Here is a 25,798-nt window from a genome sequence, read left to right as displayed (position 1 = left end):
ATATTCAGTTTTATTTACTATTCAGAAGACAAAACAACAAAAACTATTGCACCAGGTTCCTTCAACCTTGTAACTTGAGAACTTATTTAAACAATTATTTTATTCATAATTTGTTTTTTATTAGATGGTTTTGTGTTATAAATTTATTTACAAGAAGTTTTAGGTGTTTCAATATTAATATCTTATTGTTTAGCTTTAAGGGCATCTCTCTATGTTAATCGCAATGTTAATATTATGCATACTCTTACTCTTTAAATAGACAATAAAAATCCTTCCACCTTTAAGTGGCGTTTGATTGGAGGTAACAAAATAGAATGGAATGGAAAGAAAACAATTTTCATTCCATTCTTTTGTTTGGTTGCATTTAAAATTATTAGAATACCATTCCGATGGAATGACCTTTCCATCATTTTGGTGGAATGATTATTCCATTTTGAAGTAGAAGGAAAGATTATTCCAATGCAAAATTTGAAAAAATTTAATAATTTTTTTTATTAATTTTTTTATGCATTTTAAATTTTATTCTATTCCATTCCTATTCCTATTCCAATTCTCATTCCTATTCCTATTCATATTTCTATTTTTTCATTCCTCCAACCAAACCCCACCTTAATGTAAAAATAAATAATAAACTCTCTTTATTTATTTACAAGTTACTAAACACCACTACTAGTGCTTACTCTTCCTCTAAACAAAAACACTATCTATTAGTGTTACTTACTCCTACATTGCTACTACTACTATTTTTTTTAAATAGATTTCAATCACACAATATTAATCTAATTACTAAAATTCATTGGAACTTTTAGTTCCAGCAGCAAAAAAAAAAATTACCAAAACTCATTGGTTAAAACATTACTACTTTTATTACTCACTACATTTTAGTATAAGTAAGAAGAATGAGCAGCCTCTCAGGGCTCCAAAGAACAAAATAAAAGAGATGGTCCTTTTTCCAATTCTATGTCATGTGAATGACACATCTCGCATGCGAGATGCCACACCACCCACTGCCACCATTTCTTATGCTAATCATTCATTCATTCCCTATAAACAAACCTTGTGTATTTTGGTTTTTCTAATTTATTTTATAGTTTGATTGAATTTTTTTATTAACGTTAAAGAAATATATATAAATTAAGAGAAAGAGCCAATTACTAGAGGTTTTTAATAATCAATAAATGAGAAACAATTAGAAACCAAGTAAAACAGATTTGGGAGACCCACAGTGAGACTAGTTCCTAGTCAAAAAGCAAAGCAAACAAAGCATCTCCATTCTCCATTTTCCCCAAACAGTGAATAGTGTCAATATATATTGTGTGTTGAGTTGTCTTTAATTTGACTTTTGAGTCCCCCTTTCTTCTTCCCTTTTTTATTTAACTTTCAATGAAAGATCTCCACCAAATTAGAATATAAATCCACACCACACGTTTTCAATTTCAGAGGAAAAATTTGTCAAAACTGAACAGATTATTTATGCCCTAACCCAATCATATAAATTAACTTAATTATACGCATCAATCATCTAATTTTTTCTTCCATTTCCTAAAACATGTATATTTACAGAATTATTTCACAAATACACCAAAAAATTACAAACATACTCATGTCAATTTATTGTTGATTTTTTGTTATCTGTATTTTTATTGTTGTTTTGATGTTATTTTCATGTTACTTTTATGTATTTTTTTTACTGTTTTCGTGTTGTTTTTATGAAAAACCGTAAATATGTAAAAAAAAATCTTTTAAATGTAAAAATATAATTTTTTTACTAAAAAAAATAACACCTTATGTAATTATCAATATATTTACCCACCCAAAATAAATAATAATAATAATAATAAAAAAACTAATGTAGGATTCATCCAAATGCCAACCCATCATCATACACATACTTCTCCGTTTTCCATAAATTAAGACTTTTTCTTTGGAATTGGGTTTAGGGTGAGTGTGACCTGTTCTTTCTTTGAGTTGCATTTGCACCCATCATTTCTCACAACAACCCTTTAGTAATACGGAAAATAAAAGAAAAGTACAAAATAAATAAAGGCATGGGAAAGCCCTTATGATAATTCACTATCCAAAATATTCATTATAAATATTATTATTTTTTATGTATGAAACGGAGAATCGAACAACACGTAAAACATCAAACAAAATCAACATAATAAAAAATAAAAAAAAATGCTAATTACTGATAACTCACACATTTTGTGCATTCTTTTCTTATTGTTTTATTTATTGTACACATTTGCGACATGAATGAATATGAATATATTCCTCTACCTAAGAAATAGCTGCTGACAGTGTTTTCCACTTTCCACTTGTTAACAAATTAAAAGCCACTCCCTTTTCTACGTGTTGTAAATTTGAATCACAGAATAGGTCCCCAACCGAATATGAATTGTTGTTAAGAATGAGTTGAGTTGAAGCTGACTGAAATCCAACTTCATATCAAAGATAAAATCATGTAGATAAAAAGTTAATTAAAGAAAGGCAAAGAGGCATCCTTCCCAACCCAAAAGCTGCTATACCTTTTTGTTTCAACACACATGTTCAAATTATAATGGAAACTTTCCCAAAGGAAAAAAATAAAAATAAACATATAATATATATATAATTAGATATTCGGGGTGCAGGCGCAGGGAGCAGGGGCAGCACAATTAGACTTAGTTTACATATACTGTATGCATATATACCCATGTAGTAAATTCATTTCCTAGTCAAACAACATGCAATTGTCGATCTATGATCAATTCAAGACCCACCCATCTTACTTGAAGACTTTTCTTTTCTTTTACCCTCTCTCTCTTTGTTGTTGCTACTTGCTATGACTCTATCTTTCTCTTCACAATAATCTAAATTAATATGATATTAAGACGTGCAACTAACTTGATTAGAATATTGTCCAATACTACTTAATACGGTATACAGTGATCCCAGTAATTTAATATCAGATTTCATTTATAAAAAATAGATATTAAATTACACTAATCACGTAATGATGCATCAAATGGTGTTAGACATATATTAATGTTATGATCAGCCGATTATCAAACTTATTCCAATATATCACTATTTGGTACTTACCCCTAACTTTTTCTTTCTTTAAATGATATCAATCAAGCCATTTCCGTGCCCCAAACCACTCACTCATTATCAAAAAATAGTTATAATAATAAAGTCGTAGTAATCTAAATATAAAAACAACTGGGTATTTGGCCAATGTGCTCTCCACAAATATTAACTAAACAAAATTGAGCCAACATGTTGATGGGAACATTATAACCATATACCATGTTAGTCATATGCCATCTAAGAGGTATAATAAAGAGTTCGATCAACTAAAACAACTAACCATAGACGTAGGATAGGTGAAAGAGACTGCCAGAAAGAGTCAACACGTGATAAATGAACGAGCCTGATCTTTTCAAACCTGTGATAAGAGCCGAAGTATTGAAATTGCTAGAAGAATCAGCTAAAGCAGAACACCCTCCGAGAAAAGGGAAAGATATATTTAGTAGTATCTAGTAAAATCCAAAGAGCATATTTTCATAAGAGACTTTTGGCTAATTCAACTAATTTTTGAAAAGAAGTAACTTTCATTTCAAAGGGTCACTACCCTTTCATGCAAGGATTGAGGCAGCAAAGAACACAGCAAAACATACACACATATATGACCAAATATCAGAATCAAACCAAACCAAACCAAACCAAGCTAAGCCTAACCATTAAACAACAAACAATAAGATCCTAAGTTTCATTCTTTTTAAATGAACAATGTCAAAAATGGTAAGACAAAAGTGAAAAGACTTACATAGCAAAAAAGGCATTGATTAATGAAAACAAACAGCAAGCAATCAAGCATCGTCCATGGATAGTTGTTGGTCATCATTTTTGAGATTTCCGCAGACATTACACTCCATAACATTAGATTTAGGAGTTGGTAAAGGTGCTAGTGTGCCCCAACAGTTGTTTCGATCACACATGTATCTTACGAAGAAATATGCATGTGGGAAATCAGATTCAGGCTCAGGCTCTGCAGAAGAAGCCATGGTTTGATCAACATCTTCATCCATGAGCTCTTCCCCTTCTTCTTCTTCTTCTTCCTCTTCCCCGTGACCCTGCTCTTCCTCTCCCTCATGGTCGGACCACTGGGCTTCGACCCTGCAGCGGTCACAGTCACAACCAAAGCCATAGTCCTCCCTCAGCCTTTTCTGCCTGCTGGGAAAATTCTCGTTAACGGGGAAATAACTCAAGCAAACTTCCCGTCCCTGTGGAACATCATGGATCATTCTAACGATGATATCAGTATTGTTGCTGTTGTTATCAAAGGGAGAAGCGGAATCGACATAGTCAAACCTACACGCATTGGGAAGGCAATCGTGATTGAATAGTGAGGCTTTTGGGTAGATCCCATAAGCTCTTACGGATCTCTGGGCACTCTCGGAGAAAGGCTCCATCAACCCAAACCCGTTGAGTTTGTCTTTGGCCAGTAACGCCGCCGAGAGTTCCAACGAGAACCAACCCGACGACGGAGGAGGGCAGACTGATGAAATCAGAGAGAGAATGAATTGGGCAGCGGCAGCAGATTCAGGATCATCGGACTGACCCTGAAGAGAGAGCAGAGTTTGGAAGTGGGGGGAAGAGAGGTTAGCAAGGTTGTGAGCGGCTAATAGGAAACGAGCTTGGAGTTGGTGCTCTAGGGAGAGTGAGGAAGAGTGATGGTGGTGGCGGAGACGGAGCAGTGATTGGCAGAGCCAAGGGGTGTGAGTGGAGGTGGAGGCTGCGGAGAGACAGTTGTGGTTGCAGAACCGTTCTGAGTTGCAGTTGGGGCACGATGGTATTGGCTGCGGCGGCAATGGCAAGGTTCTGAAGCAGTGACCGCAGTAGGAAGAAGAAGCAGGGATGAGAGGTAGAGCAGAGTAAAGAATGATTGGAGAGTCTTTGAGCACTATTTGACCACCCTTAAGCGGCTGAGATGCCACCAGTGATCTTCCCCTGCCGGGAATCTCCACTACTTTCAAAGCTTCTTCTCTTTCTCCCATCGTCGTCGTCTGCTGCTGCTGCCTGCTAATGCCAATTCCAAAAACCCTTCTACAATGTGTTACTGTGCTAATCAGAAAAACAAAAACCCTTTTTTTTCGAAGAGGACCCTTTCCTTTCCCTTTGTGCCCCCTTCAAAATATTTCAATGAAAAATACGACATGGGCTATTTTCTTTGGGTTTTGGTATTTTTCAAGAGAATTGATACGTTGTGGTATTTGTAGAAACAAGCATTATGCAATGGTAATTTTAAAGGGATTATTTCACAAATACACAAAAATAATAAAAAATTACAAAAATATTATTGTACGGAATTTTAAATATTTTTACGGTTTTTATAATTTTATTTATAGAAATACAGTCTTTTGATATATGTTATACTTTTGTTACTTTTTTGTTGTTTTTTTTTATTTGTGTGTTATTTTTTTTTATTGTTGTTTTGATGTTATTTTCTTGTTATTTTATGTAATTTTTTAATTATATACGTAATATTCAAATTAATTACAAAAACAAATGTAATAATTTAAATAGTGCACACAACACATACCTAATGACGGTATTTATCGAAAAATTGAAAATAATTATCTCCCTATGTGCTCAGTTTTTGATTTTATTTTTTATTTTTTTTTATTGAAACTCGTATCATGACTGACTACTTTTCTCCTGCTATGAATCTTTTTAGTTTTTATTTTTTTTAATTATTTTTTTTCTCTCTCTTCTCTATTATCTCAAAAAAAATTTCCCGATCATAATGTTGATCATTTCAGTTTGAAAATAATATTACTGTGACCTATTTTGATATCTAAGTCTGGCTATTTCAAACTCTTCTCCCAAGTCCACATGAGGCTCACCAATTATTGGTTCGCCAATTCCTAGCCCTATTTCCCCCACATAGTATCGGGGAACAGAGTCAGTTGTGGTGTGTGTGGGGGCTACTCCACATTGGGCAGTAGAGGTTGTTCATTGGGATCAACTGCGTTAGCAGGGTCGACTGGACTTGTTGTATTGGTCGAGTTTGTTGGGCCTCCTAGGTTGGCAAGGTCAATAGGGTTGGCAAGATTGGCTACATAAGACCTGATGAGGCAGAAATTGTAGCTGGAGTTCTCCTTGTATCATGGTAATTGATCGGATCAATAGACAACACTCTCATTGAAAGTAATATTGACCTCAGATTTGGTCAACTGACAGTGGAGTCTTATTTATGATCAGAATCACCATATGTAAATAATTAGAACAAGTAAATAAATGGGCACAACTATTTTATAGAGGTTCAGCCCTATGAGTTAGCGGGTAACGAGCTACTCTCTTTTTAGTTGTATTGATATGAGAGATAATACCACTCAGATCACAAGTATTGTGAGTTCAAGAGTGGCTCTCTTTGAATTACAATAGGAAGAATGTGAGGTCGATCTCAAGTAAATGATATGAGGACGACTTAGTCTCTACCACACTACAAGTGGCGTGTAGGAGAGAGAGGCTAGAGTTTCGAGTGCTTGAACTCAAGAGCTTAGGAATGAGAAATTAGAACTTTAGGTTTAGCCTAGTGCTCTTTATATAGGAGAGAGCTTACGAAAGATCTAAGCCAAAGTAGATTGATATCCCTTAAAATAGGAGACATCACCTATTTATTACATATTAAATATATAAGAAAATAACACATTAACAATTCCTAAAGAATAGGTAGGTATATGAAGTTGAACCCTTATTTTAGTGAGATGTTGAAGTCAATTTGTAGTTGAGAGTGTTTGTCCAGGTTGAAAGCTGGAGAGACACCAAAAATGGTTGCCAGAAGAGAAGCTGGCTGGCCTACCATTTGTTGGAAGTTGACCGACCTATGCTTCACTATGGCCAGCCAAGGGTGGTCCGACCAGATCCCCCTAATTGGCCATTTTGTTGTCTCTTTGTCCTGCTTGAGTATTTGGACTCTTCGTCAACCGGTACGTTGTGCATGGTGACTTTGTCCTCTTATAGACATGTTGTACTCAAAGTGGTATCACTCTTGCCTATATGGACATGCCACATCACGTGGACAAAAATTGGGATAACAAAGTCAAAGAACTCGTGCAATACATTTAAGATAGAGCTTAACCATCTCAGGATTGAGATCAAATGATCTATGGTTAACTAAGGACATTGACTTAGAAAATATATAACTGTATGTTTATGATATTTTTTCCACTGTCAATATCAGTTAAGTGTAAGTAAACTTTATTGCTAATTATCACATCAGTGTAAATCTAGTGCACTGATAAATCGTGAGGCTTAATAATTTGAAGCATATAATCACAATTACTTTCCACAATAACTTCACTATATTTATGAATAACTATATGTTCGGAATTTAATAAAACTTAGATATTAAACATATAATCATGTATAAAACATGTGAACAAAGCATATGATAATGTCAAGATATGATTTATGATCTTTATTGAAAGTAAATAAGATTACAATAAAATTAAATTTTATTTAGGGCATAAGATCCCAACAAAAAATTCTGAGTTAAAAGATAAAGTTGTGTTCTTGAACTTATTTAGAGACTTTGCTTTGTTGTCTAATTCTAAATTATGTTGGATTTCTAAAAAGATTAATAGAGTTGCTCATGATGTTGTCTTTTGGGCTATTTCTATGTTTTCTTTTGGTTGTTTTTTGAATAGGGAGTTGGAACCGTTTGTTTTTATCATGTTGTTTTGAGTTTTTATATAGCTTGTTGGTTATTAAAAATCAAATCATAATTCTGGCTCATGTCTATTGACATGGTTTTCTGTGTCTATTGTTTGTGAGTGAGATTTGTTTTTTGACGCTCTCGGTTTATTCTTTTGCTCCAGTAAAGAGTGTTATTTGATTCTTGGCTCTTTGTTCTTTTTGCTGCCATCGTTCCTGGGAAGAGGGGATTGGATTTTGCTTTGCTTCATCGTCAAACATTATGGCCTCATCTAGTCGCCATACAGGAGCCCTGGAGGATGAAACTCTGATGTTTCATATTGACGAGGAAGACCTGGAAGATGTTACTGTCACAGCGGAAGAACGGGATGAAGGTATTGATGATCGGTGGTGCCTGGTAGGGAGGTTCTTATCCAACCGAGTAATCGACTTCGAAAAAATGCAGAATATATTGGCTTCATTATGGCAACCAGGTATGGGAATGTTTGTTAAGCAACTTGACAATAATCGATTTCTATTTCAATTTTATCATGAAATTGATATCCAACGGGTGATCAATGGTAGCCCTTGGACTTATGATCGTATGCAATTGATTATTGAGAGATTAAAAGTTGGTGGGGATCCGAAACTGCTCTCCTTGAATACTCTTGATATTGGGGTTCAATTACATGATGTCGAACCTGGTTTTATGTCCGAATCAACAATCAGAAAAGTTGGAAATACTATGGGGAAATTTTTGGAGTCCGATCCCAAGAATTTTATTGGTGTATGGCGAGATTATCTTCGGATGAGAGTTACTCTTGACAATACTAAGCCACTTCGAAGACGTATGAAAATCACTAAGGAAGATGGGAATTGGTTTTGGATTAATTTCAAATATGAGAGGTGCCCTACCTTTTGTTTTATTTGTGGCATTATTGGTCACTCCGACAAGTTCTGCCCACGTCTTTTTCATCAACCAATTGATCGTATAGAGAAGCCGTATGGTGAATTCATGAAAGCTCTACCGCAGCGTAATCACAAGAATGTTGGTTCAAGATGGCTCCGAACCAAGGGATGGTGTCCTCCGGTGGTGACATCGACTGAAGCCTCGAGTGCGGGGATGAATGAACCTGGCTCAAAAAATGGTGGAGAGGCTCCAGCTGCTACTGCTGACTTTCATGGAGATTCAGCCGAGAATGGTGGAGGTAATAGTGGGATACAATTGGCTAGAATGAAGGGAGTGATTATGGGTGATGGGGATAGGAGTATTGATGTGATTGATATGGAAAAAAATAGTAATGATGGGCTGGTTATTTTTGATAATAAAAAAAGGAAAATGACAATAGATAACCAAGTTGAGAATGCTGAGGTGGAAAAGGAAATGAGTAACCTTTCAAAAAACTCATCTTTGGCGGGCCTTGGTATTGGGGCTCGCCAGTCATCATGAAAATTTTATGTTGGAACTGTCGTGGGCTTGGGCCGTCACGAAATGTTCAGTTCCTTAAAGAGATGGTTACTACTAAGCGGCCCAATATTGTGTTTTTGTGTGAAACTTTGTGTAAGAAGATGAAGGTGGATCAGTTGAGTAGAGCTTTGGGCTTTGAGGGATGTTTTGTTGTAGAAGCCCAAGGAAGAAGTGGGGGTTTGGCTATGCTTTGAAAGAACCAAGAAGAGGTTTCGGTGGACACTTTTTCAATGAACCATATTGACTGTAAAGTCTCTTTTGAAGGACAACAAGAATTTAGATTCACTGGAGTGTATGGTGAACCCAATAGAAGTCTTCGAAGGAAAACATGGGAGCTTTTAACAACGCTCCTTACTCGGTCAACTTTGCCTTGGTGCCTCATGGGAGATTTCAATAATGTCCTCAATCAATCTGAAAAAATTGGTGGTCAACCTTACCCGATGTGGCTCATCGAAGGTTTTCAAGAGGCCATCCGGTTATGTGGTTTGAGAGATATGGAAATGCATGGGCATCCTTTTACTTGGGAAAAAAGTAGAGACTCTCCTAATTGGATTGAAGCTAGACTTGATAGAGCTTTGGTTAATAATGATTGGTTAAGTTTTTTTCCTTTGGCAAAACTCACTAATCTTGAGATATCTCCTTCAGATCATTCTCCGTTACTCTTGGAACTTCAAGTGGGTTCGGCTCCTACTCATGAGTACCGGTTTAAGTTTGAAAATTGGTGGACGACGCATCAAGGGTGTGAGGAAATTATAGCTAATTGCTGGGATAGAATGCATGGCCACGACATTGAGGAGAAGATTGAAGAATGTGGCCGTGAGTTACTTCAGTGGGGAAAAGATGTTTTTGGGAGTTTTTCTTCTCGTATTAAGAGCTGTAATCGTGAGTTGAAGCGGTATAAGAGTAGAAGAGATGAAGAGGGAAAGCAACTTTTTTATGATGCCAAAAAAGAACTATTTGCGGTGCTCAATCAAAGGGAAACTTTTTGGAAGCAAAGATCGAAACAACTTTGGTTGAAAGAAGGTGATCAAAATAGTAAGTTCTTTCACTCCAAGGCTAGTACGAGAAGACGCAACAATCAGATTTTCTGCTTGAAAGATGATGAAGGAAATTTGTGCCATTGGGATAGCGGTTTGGATAATGTCATTGTGGAGTTTTATTCTAAGCTGTTTACTGCTGAGGCTACAACATGGGAGGATGTGCTTGATTGTGTCAATCCAACAGTTCGTGAGGAGCATAATGTAATGTTGCTTCGGCCAATTACTGATGAGGAGGTCAAAGAAGCAGTTTTCCAGATGCACCCCGACAAGTCACCAGGCCCTGATGGTATGAATCCTAAATTTTTTCAAAAATATTGGCCTATTGTTGGTAATGATGTTATCAATACAGTTCGAGCCTTCTTTTGTAATGAGTACATGCCGAATGGGATGAATGACACCAATATTGTTCTCATTCCTAAAAAGAAGAAACCTGATAGGATGAGTGAGTTGCGTCCTATATCCCTTTGTAATGTTATTGCTAAAGTCATTACTAAAGTTTTGGCTAATAGAATGAAGGGATTATTATCTGAGGTTATATCTTTGAATCAAAGCGCTTTCATCCCTGGAAGATTAATCACAGATAATATCATGGTAAGTTTTGAAGTCTTGCACTATTTGAAAAGAAAGCAAGTTGGCAAGGATGGCTATATGGCGCTGAAACTGGATTTAAGTAAGGCTTATGATAGAGTTGATTGGCACTTCTTATGTGCTATGTTGAGGCGAATGGGCTTTGCTGATAAATGGGTTCGCCTTATTTTTGGTTGCTTATCTTCAGTGCAGTATCAGATTGTTACAACTGGTCATATTTTGGGACCGATTACTCCAAGTAGAGGGCTTCGTCAGGGTGATCCCATTTCTCCTTATTTGTTCCTTGTGTGCGCTGAATGCTTCTCTGCCGTCATCAGAAGATTTGAAGAGAAGAAGTGGATCCATGGAATAAAAGTGGCTAATGGGGCACCATTGGTATCTCATATGTTATTTGCTGATGATAGTTTTCTCTATTGTAAGGCAACGAATGGGGAAGTTACTCGTGTGCTTCAATTGCTTCAAATGTTTTCTATGGCTACTGGTCAACAAGTAAACTTTGAAAAGTCTTCGGTGTTCTTTAGTACTAATACCTCCCCGGAAACGAGACAAATAATTTGTACAAGAATGGGCATTCAGGAGGCAGCTGAGAATAGCAAGTACTTGGGACTCCCAAGTTCGATTGGAAGAAACAAAAATGCCGCCTTTGGTTTTGTGAAAGATAAGGTGCATAAACGAATTCAAACATGGGACAACAAGTTTCTTTCTAGAGCGGGTAAAGAAGTGCTTATTAAGTCGGTTGTTCAAGCCCTCCCAGCTTACACTATGAATGTCTTTCTCATCCCAGTTGGCATTTGCCATGATATTGAGCGAGCTATTAGCCAATTTTGGTGGCGATCTTCTTCTAAAAAAGGAATTCATTGGATGAATTGGAATAAGCTTTCGGCTCACAAAGCTAATGGTGGCATGGGGTTTCGAGACTTTAGAGATTTTAACCTTGCGCTTTTGGCCAAGCAAGGGTGGAGACTCCTCACTTGTGGTGATACTCTGATGGGTAAAATTTTTAAAGCTCGCTACTTCTCTACGGGGTCTTTTCTTACGGCTACTCTTGGTTCTAATCCAAGTTACATTTGGAGAAGTGTGCTTGAAGCTCAAGCATTGGTTCGGGCTGGGGTTAGGAAGATGGTTGGCGATGGATCTACAACCAATATATTGATGGACCCGTGGCTAGCTGATGAGTTGAATCCATTTATTGAATCTCGACATCCAGCTCTTGTTGGTAATTATGTAAATTCCCTTATGAAAACCGATGCAATTGAATGGGATGATGAGGTGATTTTGGATGTGCTAACCGAGCGTGACCAAGCTTTAGTCTTCAAAATTCCCCTCTCACAACACTATGTCAACGACACTTGGTATTGGATGAAGGAGGACCATGGGTTATTCACGGTCAAGAGTGCTTATGGCCTTCAACAAGAGATTAAAGGTAACATTGATATGGCTGCCAACTCTGGGTTTTGGAAGCAACTTTGGCAGCTGAAACTCCCCCCGAAAGTACTAGATTTCTTGTGGCGAGCTTCAACAAATTGCTTACCTACACGATTTCAACTCATGACGAAGCATGTGCCCATCAACACCCTCTGCACGTTCTGCAATGCAGCACCAGAAACGACATTGCACGTACTGGTGCGGTGTCCGTTTGCTCAAGGGTGCTGGAGCTTGGTTCGGGTCCCTGTTGTGGCGACTGCTGCTATGACTTGGGCAGCGTGGTTCGAGGAAGGACTGGACAGATGGACCATGGCTGAACGGTTGGAGGCGTCAATGGTGTGTTGGTCGGTTTGGAAGCATCGAAATGAACTGGTTTGGAATGCTAAACAGCCGGTGGTAAGTGATGTTGTAACATTAGCAAAGCTGAATTTTATTGATTGGTATAATGCCCAAAAAAATAACCAGCCTTCTCTTGAGATTAATGGCTCGATTGATACATCCTTGGAGCATTGGACCCCTCCTCAATTCCCTACAATAAAAATCAATGTTGATGGTGCAATTTTCACTAATGAAAGGCGATTTGGTATTGGACTAGTGGCTAGAACGGCGGGTGGAATAGTGTTACAAGCAAAAAAGATGAGTAAAATGGGTCTCTTGAAGCCGCATGTGGTTGAAGCTATTGGCATCAAGGAAGCTTTGAGTTGGATTAAAGCAAATGCTTGGACAAATGTGATAGTGGAGTCGGATTGCTTAAGAGTCATCAGAGATATTCAACAGTCAAAAAAAATGGCCTCGCCTTATGGTCATATAATTTCTGAATGTTTGGCTCTATGTTCGGATGTTGTGGATGTTTCTTTTAATTTTGTAAAACGATCTGCTAATAAGGTTGCGCATGTTCTGGCGCGATCTTCTCTTTCTGAGGCTGATTGTACTTTGTCTGGGGATGCTTTACCTATGGTAGTTGCATCTTTGGTTATGGATGATTTGATTTAATAAAATTCATCATTTCTCAAAAAAAAAAAATCAAATCATGAATCTATTTCTCTTTCCCAAAATAAATAAATAAATATTGTATCTATTCATACTTTATTATAATTTTAAAAAATATCCTTAATTTCAATATTCAAACATCTGTTTATTTAAACGTGGGAAATTTATATTGCTTATGAGTGTTCATTAAACCATTTATATTGCACAAACTACCTGCATTGCACTACACTGTATAAAAAATATAGTTTGAAATCCTTTACGGAGTAATTGTTGTTTGCATTTTTGCTAAATTGCACGATGCATTACAGTTTATAATTTTAAATTTAATAATTACGGTTCAAATCGCACTGCATTATATATATTATGATATTAAAATTTCGATAAGATTTTTTTTTATTATTATTGTTAAAACTTTATTAGGTTGATTTTTGAATTTTGATTATAATATTTGATAATAATGATAGTGTAAACTGGTCAAACTATATTTTCGCTGTAATTTTTGTGATTTTAAGATCTAATAGTACAATTACAATTTTAAAAATTACAAAAATATCATGTACAATTTGATTTGTGTTATAAATATTAATAATTATGTGGATGTCCAAATCTTTTATTTATTACCATGAATTGTAATCAACATTCCTCTTTTCCTTAGTTTCCCTTTTTCTTAGTTTCTTAATATCTCACTCTTGTATTTGTATAAATAGGGGTTCACCCCATTGGAATAAACAACTCAGAAATTCTCATTCACTTTCTCTTTCTCTCTTCATCTTCTTCTTCTTTCTTCTCATCTACTTTATATTATTTTATATTATTTTATAACACGTTATCAGCACGAGTCTCTGCCCAAGCTTCAAGCATGAATCTCTGCCTAAGACCCAATGTAAGTATTTAGTTAAAGTTCTTGAATTGTTTCAAAGTCACGATACACTAAATATATATTTATATATATACTCATCTGACTGAAACAATTTCAAGAATTTGGTTTTCTTTTTCTTTTTATCTATATATCTATATATTATATATGTATGTATATGTTTTTATATATTTATTATTAATTTCATATATATATTATGTTCTTATCATTCATAATATTTACAATATATGTGTGCCTATGATATGATAGAGAAAATCTATATAAATTATACATATATCCAAAAGATTATGTATTATCGATAAAATATTGCATATATCCTAAAGATTATGCATCATCGATAAAATATTGCATATATCCTGAAGATTATGCATCATCGATAAAAAATTGCATATATCCTAAAGATTATGCATCATCGATAAAAAATTATATATATCCTGAAGATTATGCATCCTCGATAAAATATTGCATATATCCTGATGATTATGCGTCCTCAATAACATCTTGCATATATCCTGAAGATTATGCAAACGTAATATTCATTATATAGTTGATGGATATATAATGAAAGAGATGAATACATATTTATATATATGTTCTTGTATTCTTTGAGGACAATGAAAAGTAATTTAATATCGATATAGATTTTGACAAACATTTCATGAAGTAAATGTTTTATATTTGTCAAAAAAATGATTGTATTTATGTGAATACAACTAAAGAATCATTAAAAATGATTATTATTGATGCAATTTTATAGTGGGTTTTGAATATCCAAAAAGAATATTAAGAAAATTGCATTGAAACATCAAAGTATAAGAATAACAATGAGCATGACTAATGTTATTTAAATACATGAGGCATGTATTTATTGTTCATCATTCCCTAACAGAGAATGATACGAATTGAAGTCAATTACTTTTAAAGATTCCTCGTATTAGTCATGTTATTATACATTGTTATTACTTGCAATGTTAGAAATTATTGAATCTGACATATATTAAAGATTAAATTTTGCATACATCTTGGAGACTATGCAAAAATTGCATTCATATATTCTTTGAAATATCGTAAAAGAAATTGTTGAATAATTTCTTATATTTGTATGGATGAACAAGTAATAAATTTTTAAGAAATTTATAATAATGTTCTACTTGTTCAACGTCATTCCCCGAAGTGAATGTAATGATTTTAAATAATCAATGACATTATATTACTACTCAAATATTTCCAGAAAAAAGTGGAAACAACCAAAAGATGAGATACCACACACAATCAAAGTGCATGAAATCTATATATCATGTGTGGAATTGAATAATAGTGGTCGCGTACTTGTAGTACGGACACACTTATAATCAAGATAAAAGTATACTTGATTATTTAATAGAATGTGAATTGTACAAACTTATTGTACATTTAGAATATTTAAATATCATTACCTAAAGAGAATGAATAGGCATGAAATTCTATTTCAAAGAATATAGATTTCACATATATTGGTAATGCCAGAAGCAAATTAATATATACATATTTTATTATTTCTTGAAATCAATAGTTTCAAACTATTGTTGGTACATGATATGTAAATATATAGTTACCATATAATTCAGTTTGCATATTCCCAAAAGTGGATATATAATTTACTAATATTTGTTAGTGATCCAATATAATCAAAGTGATAAAGAATCACAAAATGATTAGTTGAAAAGCTTCCTGAAGAAGCCTTACATACAATTGCTACTTTGAGTAGTAAAATGTCTTTGTATGTACCTAGATGTGTAACTTTTATCTAGTTATGAAAGTGATAATAAATAACTTATTATATGTACTTGTTGTACATTTAAATATATAATATATCAAGTCATGATAATTAGACTGATGAATAGTCTATTAATAAATTAGACGACTTGTTAAAAAGATATCAAGAAAAATAAATGATATGTTATGGTTATATATATTTGACCATTACAATAACATGATGAAGTTGTCATGTATCTTTTAAATTATACACATCATTGAATTGATGATAGGGATTCCTGAAGAGTGTATATGATTTGGAGAATAATATAATTATATTATTCGTGTATATAAAAATGAAACTTGTAATGATTATGTTGTAATGAATTTACATTACATTTTGAAAGTTTCATTGAAATACAAATTATAGTGAACCTGAAGTTCATGAATTGAATTATTTTGACATGATCAATCATATGCAATAAATTGTCAAAGAATTTGACTAAATTTTGTTGAAGAACCAGAAGATTCTTCTCATTGTTATTTATAAGGCTCAAAAGAAGAATGTGCATATATTTGCACATAGAAAATATTTAAATTATATTTTCTTAACAATCTTGAGCCATTGTTAGATTTTTATTGCATAGTTTCTTATCGATGTGATAAGATTATATAATCATGCATTTACAAAATGTGTAAATTTATGTATTTCTAATTATACACGTATGACTCATTCTTAGAAATGAATTAAGTTCATAAGGATTGAACTTGAAATCGAAGTTTATTGAACACGAAGTTCAATGTCATATAGTATATATGAGTTTAAACAAATATTGATTCATTGTGATATACTGAAATCCCTACAGGTATATTAATATTATTAGATATCACAATTTTTAAAAATTCTCTCGATCAGGGGGAGAGAAGCAGTTGGGATCGATGATAATTTTTGAAAAATGATCCTTGCACAAAGTATATAAGAACAATATAGTTCAAAATGATATATACCAACTGCAAATCAATATTATTCAAAGTTGAGATAGAATGAGTTGAAAACGCCTGAAGCGTAAATGAACAATGTAGAAATTATTAATGTTCATTTGATTTGCCCTGAAGTTGTTAAATCTAGAGGTACTCATGGAGATACCTTAATGTTATAAAGTATTAAAATGATAACCGTGATGAAAACGGTACTCGAAAAGACTCCCAAGAGAAGTTAGACATAACACATTTGATCATAATTGAATCCCTGAAGTGATTCTATATAGGTACCTATAAATGATAAACATATTTGAAAAATATGTAATTTAAAGAGATCTTTATAAGTTATGTCAATATGGGAGGAAATTATCATTAATTGAAATTTTTTTCGACAATAAATATTGAATGTTTGCATATGCAATAAACTAACATGAGATAGCAAGGATCATGGTATTAGATTTGTCGAGAATCATCGACATACATTTTGATTTTTGGCCAAAATATTATGACGCAATCCAGGCAAATTTACTCACATAAAGTGAAGTAAGACCTGTAGGGTGTGCAAATAAATATTTCTAATGAGAAATTTGCATATATGTATTTGTACATAATGAATTGTTGTACAAAGTTTGCATAGACATGAGATTGATTGAAGTAAGGCTTAAATATTGAGAAAATATAATCATGATTTGATTATAGCCTGAAATATATTTTATGAGGATTTATAAGCGTCACATAAATGTTGCAACAAAAGGTTATTTATTTGGAGCTCCTAATATAGTGAGAATTTGAAATAAGCCTTATCTAAAAATTCTAGAAGAATTTAATACATGTCTTAAGTGATATAAATTCAAAGTCGCGCGCACTATATGACAAAGATCTTTGTATGAAATAAAGACATGTAAGTAAATTATTATTTGAAAAATACATACGGTTGTCTATGCAATATAAATACGTAAATTATACGTTGTGATAGACTCTTGAAGAGTTTTTGATTAATTGAAGAACAAACTTTTATTTCTTTTGTATTTCAAGAAATATAAATGTATAAAGTTTGTTCATTAGTATTGAAGTCCTGAAGTATTCATATGTATCAAGAATTATAGATATATGATCATTTGATATGGAAATTAAGATCATAAAACAAGATGGAATAAATATATGGTCTTGGAGTACCATCATTGTCACAAATGAAAATTTGTAGTACCATTAATGTGTTATGTTCATATCTACTTGAAATTTTAAATTTTCGTATGAACAAAGTTGTGTACACACATGAATGATACAATTAGTTGGATAAAGACTAATGTTCCACGAACCCCTCATCTATAATTTAGAAGTCTATGCATACTCGTGAAGAGTTATAGAAAATATATGATCAAAGATTATATATGGTGATATTTTAAAAGTGATAACAATAATCTTATGAGATATATTATCACCAAAAGAATTATGGATCATATGTGCATGAGGGGGAGACATATTCATGTTGCACTCTTTTTCCCTTAGTTCAGGTTTTGTCCCAATGGGTTTTCCTGGCAAGGTTTTTAATGAGGCAACTTGCAAATAATTATGAATATGAAATACATATTGTACTCTTTTCCCTAGCTCAGATTTTGTCCCACTGGGTTTTTCTGGCAAGGTTTTTAACGAGGCAACTATAAATCATGTTAACATACTTGCATTTTATGAAGCAAGTAGAGAATGTGTGTGAGTGAGATCATTGGCATAGCATATTCGGGAAATATATGGATTGCACTCAATAAAGAAGTATCAACCCAAGCAATTCTCTATGGATAATACTGCTTGCATCGTTCAACTAAAAGGAGGTACATTGAAGGAGATTGAGTTAGAACACATTTCACGAAATTCTTCTTATACGCTTCAAGAAAATGCATATTGGTGTTCAACATATTCAATCAAGTGTCAATCTTACAAACTTATTCACAAAGCTATTACCAACATCAACATTTGAGAAGACGGCAGACAAGATCGAAATTCGTCGATTAGAAGATCTCCACAAATGCCTAAATGAGGGGGAGGGAGTTAGTTTACACTATACTCTTTTTCCTTTGACCAAATGTTTCAGCAAGATTTTTAATAAGGCAGCTATATGGACATCCAAGGGGGAGTGTTATAAATATTAATAATTATGTGGATGTCCAAATCTTTTATTTATTACCATGAATTGTAATCAACATTCCTCTTTTCCTTAGTTTCCCTTTTTCTTAGTTTCTTAATATCTCACTCTTGTATTTGTATAAATAGGGGTTCACCCCATTGGAATAAATAACTCAGAAATTCTCATTCACTTTCTCTTTCTCTCTTCATCTTCTTCTTCTTTCTTCTCATCTACTTTATATTATTTTATATTATTTTATAACAATTTGAATAAAAAAATTACAACCCGTGCCTCCTTCACCGCAAACTCCCTTAATATTGCCTATTAAAATTTGTCAACCCGTGCCTCCTTCACCGCAAACTCCCTTAATATTGCCTATTAAAATTTGTCATACTTATTATTATTTTTATTTTTTTAACTTGATTCCGCAATTTATTTTTAATAGTATAAATAAAATACCATATTATTTTGAAACAATAATGCTGACTGCTGAGACGCGCCATACAATTTGTTTTCCGAATCATGTTTAATTAATTTATAAAACTTCAAAAGAATATTTACAGTATTTCAATCTTAAAAACCAACTTTTTTTGTGGCTAAAATACCATTTTTTTTCCCAATACTAACTGTTAAGTCCGACTTTTAATACAACTTTTTCTTTTTATAGAAATGCATTGGAGATGCTCCAAGTAAATCATTGTATATCTACCGATCCAATCAATTTGGATTGGATATCACTGACCAAATTCACACTAGTGTAAACTTGTGACCCCTTTCGAATGGTCAACGGTCCTAAATGCACTCCTCGAAATCCAGAAAAAACAACTTGAAACCAGTGATAAAATTCGAGGGAACTTTTCCACAAGCCTCAACTGTTTCATGCAGAATATACCTTTCTAATCAATTTCATAAAAATAATAAACAAAAATTAAAACAAAGGTCAGCATCCCTTAGGCCAGAAGAGAACTTCAAGAGCCATGGCAATGACACTGGCAAATAATTCCTCACATAAAGCGATTGTTGAGAATCTCAGTTGTTATTTTCCAGATCAGCCATCACAGATGCAATAGCAAATGCTGCTCCCTAAGAACGATTGATCGTATCTACTCCTGCAACAATATGAAATGAAGATCCACATTATAACCGAAACCGATATACTAGAACAGTTAAGTTAACTGGGATGTAAATGTAAAATAATAAGTTAACAAGCAACTTTACTCCCAAGTATATTGAAGCCTAATACTTGAATAACATAGATATGGTTGGTTATAGCTTTAGGAAAGAGAAACTGCATAAACTTCAGGGAGTATAGCATGGTCCAAAAAAAAAAAAAAGAACAGTACCGAACTGAATCAATTTATTAATTAACAGTTTCCAGAGATTAGAACCCCTTTTAGTATGCATAGCAGACCAAAGCTGAGGGGACCAAAGAGCAGCCCTTGATAGATTATTTCCAAATATTTTCCAAGGCAAATAATTATAAAATATGCATATCATGGGACCAAATGAATACATCAAAGAAATACAAAATGTTGAATGAAGCGAAGAGCGTATGAATACATTAAAAATAGTTCGGAAGTTGTAGCACTAGGGACAATGAATATATCAAAAAGACAAATAAATAGTTCAGAAGTCATTAATACCTGTTCCATGGGTACAGGTTCATCTTTATCATGCTCCTTCACATCTCTTGATTTAACATCAGCATCATTTTCACTATTCCGGACTGTACTTTCATTTGTTTCTTGAATGCTGTTGGATGGAGTGTTGCCAACCAAAGTGTTGAAATCCGCCGGAAGCTGACCAGACTTCAAGGCCTACTCAAGTATATTATTCAAGATCACAGTAGCAATGCAAAGTGGACATACAGAAAACAAGGACAAATTTATGAGAAAACAGCTTCCAACTAAAACGAAAACATGGGAAAAAGATAAGCACCTTCTCAAGTCTTGCAACTTCTTCAAGTGTCTGGGAATTCACAATTGCAGCCTGCGAAAGAATAAAAGTGACAATTATGGTAAGATCATTTTAATTTCGTACAAGCATATATATATACATATAATACACGCACACATGTACATATGTTCATTCCTCAAGAACAGAAGTAAGCGGAAAGATAGAACATCAACAGTTAGAACCTGAAACCACAAAAAACTATGTATTTGACTATTTGAGCTCCCGAGGATCAATTCGTTTCTACTTGTGAGTGGAGCAGGGCTTTAACCTAAAGATCAAAACTTATTTTAAGAGGACCCAGATAATCACAGAGACTAACTCAAAAGAAAAATTAATGCTGAAATTGGATTTACAGTATTGATAGTCAAGGAAATACACCAAATACAGATAATAGGCTTATAAGACTCTTCACTAGCGTTTAAAATTTATGTCATTGACAGTGGACACATTACATCTCCCACTGGAGATGGTCTAAAGAGTGCTCCCTCCTCTTCACTAGCATTTAAAAATGTGAAACTGAGGCAGGCTGGAATGACCTCAAAGTATAGCCACCTAAGAGGTAAGGCACTGGTTCTAATGGCACCTCACAATCATATAATTGAAAAAGGTGTCCCTCAATTCATTAACGTTTGGTTTAGATTCCGAGCTTGAATGTTGGGCGACTCTTTCAGAGATGACTTTTTTTTTAGGCTATTTAAATAATTAGAAAAGCTCAGTCCAGATTTCATTAACTTGACCACTACTCTCTTTAGTCTTTACGCTGCTGCCTGCTGCAAACATCAAAGAGAGCTACCACAATTCCCACATGACGCCTCATAGGAACTTAGATCTAAAATTTTTTATTCAGCCTTCTATATTGACATTCAAGCTCAGAAAATAAAAGGAATTAGAAGATAGAAGGGGAAATTCAAGGATCCCTGATGCATCCCTAAGAATTCTAATGAGTTCCAAATGTTACACAATAATTGCGCACCCTCTCCATTGAATCCCATCTACTGCCCAAGCCATACAATCTACCTCTTACTACAATTACCCATTTACCCTCTTTATTTATTATCCTAACACCTAACAACGCCTAAACTCCTTGGGTCCAACAGCCAACTGTCCATGCTAACAAACCAGTCCTAACATATTGTTTTTCACAATAACAAGATTTGAAGTAAGGATCTACATATTGCACCTTGACATGCCATTTCATCCAACTTAAATAAAATCACATCTCCTAAATATTTAACTTGATAAGATGTGGAATACCACTGGCTGTAATTTAATAATACAAAAGAATATTTTCCTCACCCATCAATCACCATTAATGACAAATGAGTGGCAAAGTGAGAGGTGTAACTAAACCACCTTCTTTATCGTACAAGTACAAGTGCAATTTCAAAATTAAGTAATTTCATAGTATAAGCTAGAGGTCACATTTTGTATTATTCAATAACATCAGGAGATTTTATGATTCTCATTTGAAAAAGCTTGAAATTGTTAACCTTTCCAAACAAATAAATAAAAATAAATTCTCGTAGCATTTAGAATAAGTCTTTTAGCACTGCAATTGCATGCTTTGGTTTGAAAGATACTTGTGTGAAAGAGAATGAATAAACTAATTGAGCAAAATTAACGTTAAAAGATGGCAAGTAAATCTTTTCATAGTTCTGTCAGTTTAACAGCTTATACCTTAATCAGCAAGGTCAAGTAACATTATCTAAGAATGTTATAATGTAAGCTATTTCAAATAGTGATGGTCTTAAATGTAAGAGCTAGAGGGCACACAGTACCTTAATAGCAGTAATTTGCTCAGGTGTTGGTGCAACTTGTTTCTGTGATACATCTTCCTCTGCAGTTTCTGTATCAGTAGGAGTCTCCCCCGGTGTGAAGGTCTTCGCAGATTCCTTCTGAGCTTCTTCTTCAACTTCTTTGGAAGAAAACAGGTTTTTAGCTTCCAGTCTCTCCTGATAAGGCAAGTAGAGGATATGAGGCACACATTATATTATTGGGGTTTGGTTAAAGGGAGAGGAAAAAAACACTACCTTAGCTTTAACTTTCTTAAAATCAAGAACCCGAAGAGTCTTTAGTTTGTGGATGACATAGAGCCTATAATTAGGTTTTTTGGTGATGTTATTGTCCAAGAGGCTAAGAAACTGTAAGTTAGGGAGGGAGGCAAGAGGGTCAATCTCTACCAAGTTGATAAGCCTGTTGTTTGTAAGAACTAATGTGTGTAGCTTCGGCAAGAACTCTGCAATTCGTAACATTAAAAAACCAAAATTTAATGAATCCAATTCAGTTCCAAAAGAGAGTTTTATTGATCACAGACAAAACCTGAGCTGACTCAGTGACTTGACTAGACTTACTTACCTCCAATGTTAGGGTTGATACGAGTAATTCTGTTGTTGTTTATGAGCAAAGTACCCAATCGTTTAAGATAGGGAAAGTTTTCAAGTTTTACAATCTCATTGTCAGACAGATCGATAGTGTCAAATTGGTCCTGAGAAATGAAAGTAAAATAAAAATGAAATGAAATGAAATTCAACAAAGAGGAAAACTAGTGAAGTAATATTATCTAAAACTGAAATACCTCTGTAGCTCCCAAGTTCTCCATTACAGCTATCTTGTTACCTAAATCAAACAAAACGACGAGTAAGGCAAAGACTCTAGATTGAAAAGTAGGGCTACAAAAAATATACATACCTCGAAGATCCAACTCTCGTTCCTTAACGGCATTGAAGAAATGAGGACTCTTCCAAACTAAATCGGCTGTGAGCCTCACCATCTTCTTCTTCTTCTTCTTCTTCTTTCTGCGGTTTAGGGTTTAAGAGAGGAGAAGAAAGCGCCTGCCTAACTTAACTCGCGCCGATATAACTATACTGAAAAACGACATATCGTTTGTCACTTAAAACAAGTCAATAAAATTACATATCGTAAGTTTTATGAACCGTTGGATGGTGTATCAACGGTGTAGGTTACCCGGAATGACGTGTACTATTTCATTAAATAAATACTACTTAAGAAGAGGATAGTGAAAGAAGGGGGGAAGGAAAGGAGTGTTCTTTAGCTTCAGTTTACTCATCCATGGCGAATCTACACTTACTAGTAGTGATGTTGATGGTCTTGGCCATGACCAGCGCAGACCGCCTCAATGAATCATCTTCTATGTCTTTGACGATAGAGGAGGAGAAAGCGGATGACATCGATGGAGGTTTCTCTTCGCTTGACGGAATGTTGCAGTGGGCAATCGGTCTCTCTTTTTCACTTTCTCTTTCCCTTGGTAATAACGTTTATCAGCTCAAACTCGAATTTTAATTCGTTTGATTGTTCAGGCCATTCTGATCCTGCGAAATTGGAAGAATCAGCCAAAGACGTGCAGCAATTACCCCAAGATGAGATAAAGAAGCGTCAATCAGAACTAAAGGAATTAATACAAAATCTACACATGCCGTCCGATGCCGAGCTTATGAAAATTGCAATAAACGACTTGAGTAATTCATCTTTGTCACTGGAAGATCGTCATCGTGCATTACAGGAGCTCCTTGTACTTGTTGAGCCAATTCATAATGCAAATGGTACCATTTTATTCACTCTTTTCTCATTTTCTAATTATGAATTATACTTAATATTATTATTATTGTTCTTGTTCGCTAGATTTAAGCAAAATTGGAGGCCTTGCTGTGGTTATACAAGAGCTCAACCATGTTGATTCGGATACTAGGACTCTTGCTGCTTGGATACTTGGGAAATCAAGTCAAAATAATCCTGAAGTTCAGAGCAAGGCATGCCCTTTTTCCTTTTTAGTAATGCGTGGAATGTCAATGACATAAGATTTAAATATAAAAATAGGTTTTGAGTTGAATAATTGTGATCAGGTGCTGGAACTCGGGGCATTGTCCAGGCTGATGAAGATGGTGAAATCTGATGGTGTAGAAGAAGCCAACAAAGGGCTCTATGCTGTTTCGGCTTTAATTCGAAACAATTTAGTTGGTCAAGAATTGTTCTTTGCGGAAGCTGGTGTGCAGCTATTGCAGGTGAGAGCAGTCTCATTAAATAAACCAATCATTGTTATTTTTCAAGCAATGTATGTAATGTAATGACAATGCAATGTATTTTAGGACATACTGAGCAACTCAACCACTGATATTCGATTGCAAAAGAAGGCTGTCTTTCTTGTGGGTGATCTTGCGGTTGCTGCGGATTTGGAGGTTGAAAAACATGGTTCTTTTTTCAGGAATGGCATTCTGTTGAAGTCTGTTGTTGATCTAACAGCTTCTTCTGACCTTGATCTAAAGGAAAAGGTGATGTTTTATTTATTTATTTTATTTTTTCTATTTAGTATTTATTCATTGTGTGGTGTGTGATGCTAATGAACTAGTAATGGGTTGGAATAATGCATACAGGCCCTTTTGGCAATCAAAAGTGTACTGCAATTGAAAGGGAAGACAAGTGAGGCTGCTGCTGGAGTTTTGAATGATGTATGTGCCTTTGATGCTGCATTGGAGAGAATGAGGCAACAGCTACGGGAGTTGTTGACAACATATACTGATGATGATGAATTTCAAAGGGACTATGCAATCGATTTGGAAGCCTTACTCAATGAGGTTCAGCTCATCTTTCACACAAAGCTCCCCAACTCAAGCTCATAAGCAAAGATATACCATTCCAATTGGCAATTTCCACTCACCGATACATTGTCCACTAATTTGTATTTTCTTTTTTCCTTTTTCTTTTCCTTGGGCTGTCAAAATGCCAATGCTCTATCATTATTGCATGTAAGCTAAATTTTGACCAGATACATAGTTTAGAGATATGGATAGAGATAGCTAATAACATATTAATGAAAATCCAAGAAATTACATGGCTATGAATTCGATCTTTGGCTGCTTTTCTTTGACATTATTATATACTAAATCCTTTATTTGTTATTCTTAATTTTGGGAAAG

The 25,798-nt window shown here is 34.3% G+C and overlaps 3 protein-coding genes across 5 annotated transcripts; 1 reads left to right on the top strand and 2 right to left on the bottom strand.

Annotated features, from left to right (window-relative positions):
* Positions 1–2,069: 2,069 nt before the first annotated feature.
* LOC115714503 (histone-lysine N-methyltransferase ASHR2) lies at positions 2,070–5,301 on the bottom strand. 3 transcript variants are annotated; one of them, XR_004011069.2, is made up of 3 exons: positions 3,815–5,301; positions 3,356–3,433; positions 2,070–2,444 (listed from the first exon to the last, which is right to left on the bottom strand). XR_004011069.2 is itself a non-coding variant. In XM_030643228.2 (2 exons), exon 1 carries the CDS (start codon positions 5,043–5,045, stop codon positions 3,858–3,860), a length of 1,188 nt encoding a protein of 395 aa, XP_030499088.1. In that variant the 5' UTR covers positions 5,046–5,301; the 3' UTR covers positions 3,215–3,433; positions 3,815–3,857. The 3 variants fall into 3 exon arrangements, 1 of the variants encoding a protein (XP_030499088.1); XR_004011070.2 differs by having other exon boundaries at positions 2,070–2,433; XM_030643228.2 differs by lacking the exon at positions 2,070–2,444 and having other exon boundaries at positions 3,215–3,433.
* A 14,250-nt stretch (positions 5,302–19,551) lies between these two features.
* LOC133036667 (U2 small nuclear ribonucleoprotein A') lies at positions 19,552–23,699 on the bottom strand. The gene is made up of 8 exons (XM_061113288.1): positions 23,556–23,699; positions 23,443–23,483; positions 23,223–23,352; positions 22,898–23,103; positions 22,646–22,819; positions 20,850–20,900; positions 20,555–20,728; positions 19,552–20,020 (listed from the first exon to the last, which is right to left on the bottom strand). The coding sequence occupies exons 1-8, from the start codon at positions 23,635–23,637 to the stop codon at positions 20,015–20,017; spliced, it is 864 nt and encodes a 287-aa protein (XP_060969271.1). The 5' UTR covers positions 23,638–23,699; the 3' UTR covers positions 19,552–20,014.
* Positions 23,700–23,720: 21 nt separating this feature from the next.
* Positions 23,721–25,719, top strand: LOC133036666 (uncharacterized). The gene is made up of 6 exons (XM_061113287.1): positions 23,721–24,102; positions 24,185–24,427; positions 24,507–24,634; positions 24,728–24,886; positions 24,971–25,153; positions 25,256–25,719. Exons 1-6 carry the CDS (start codon positions 23,937–23,939, stop codon positions 25,499–25,501), a joined length of 1,125 nt encoding a protein of 374 aa, XP_060969270.1. The 5' UTR covers positions 23,721–23,936; the 3' UTR covers positions 25,502–25,719.
* Positions 25,720–25,798: the final 79 nt, after the last annotated feature.

The sequence above is a fragment of the Cannabis sativa genome, chromosome 4, assembly GCF_029168945.1.
Source record: "Cannabis sativa cultivar Pink pepper isolate KNU-18-1 chromosome 4, ASM2916894v1, whole genome shotgun sequence".
Taxonomy (NCBI): Eukaryota; Viridiplantae; Streptophyta; class Magnoliopsida; order Rosales; family Cannabaceae; genus Cannabis; species Cannabis sativa.
The sequence above is the reverse complement of the archived record's forward strand: the minus strand, read 5'-3'. Positions and strand labels throughout refer to the sequence as shown.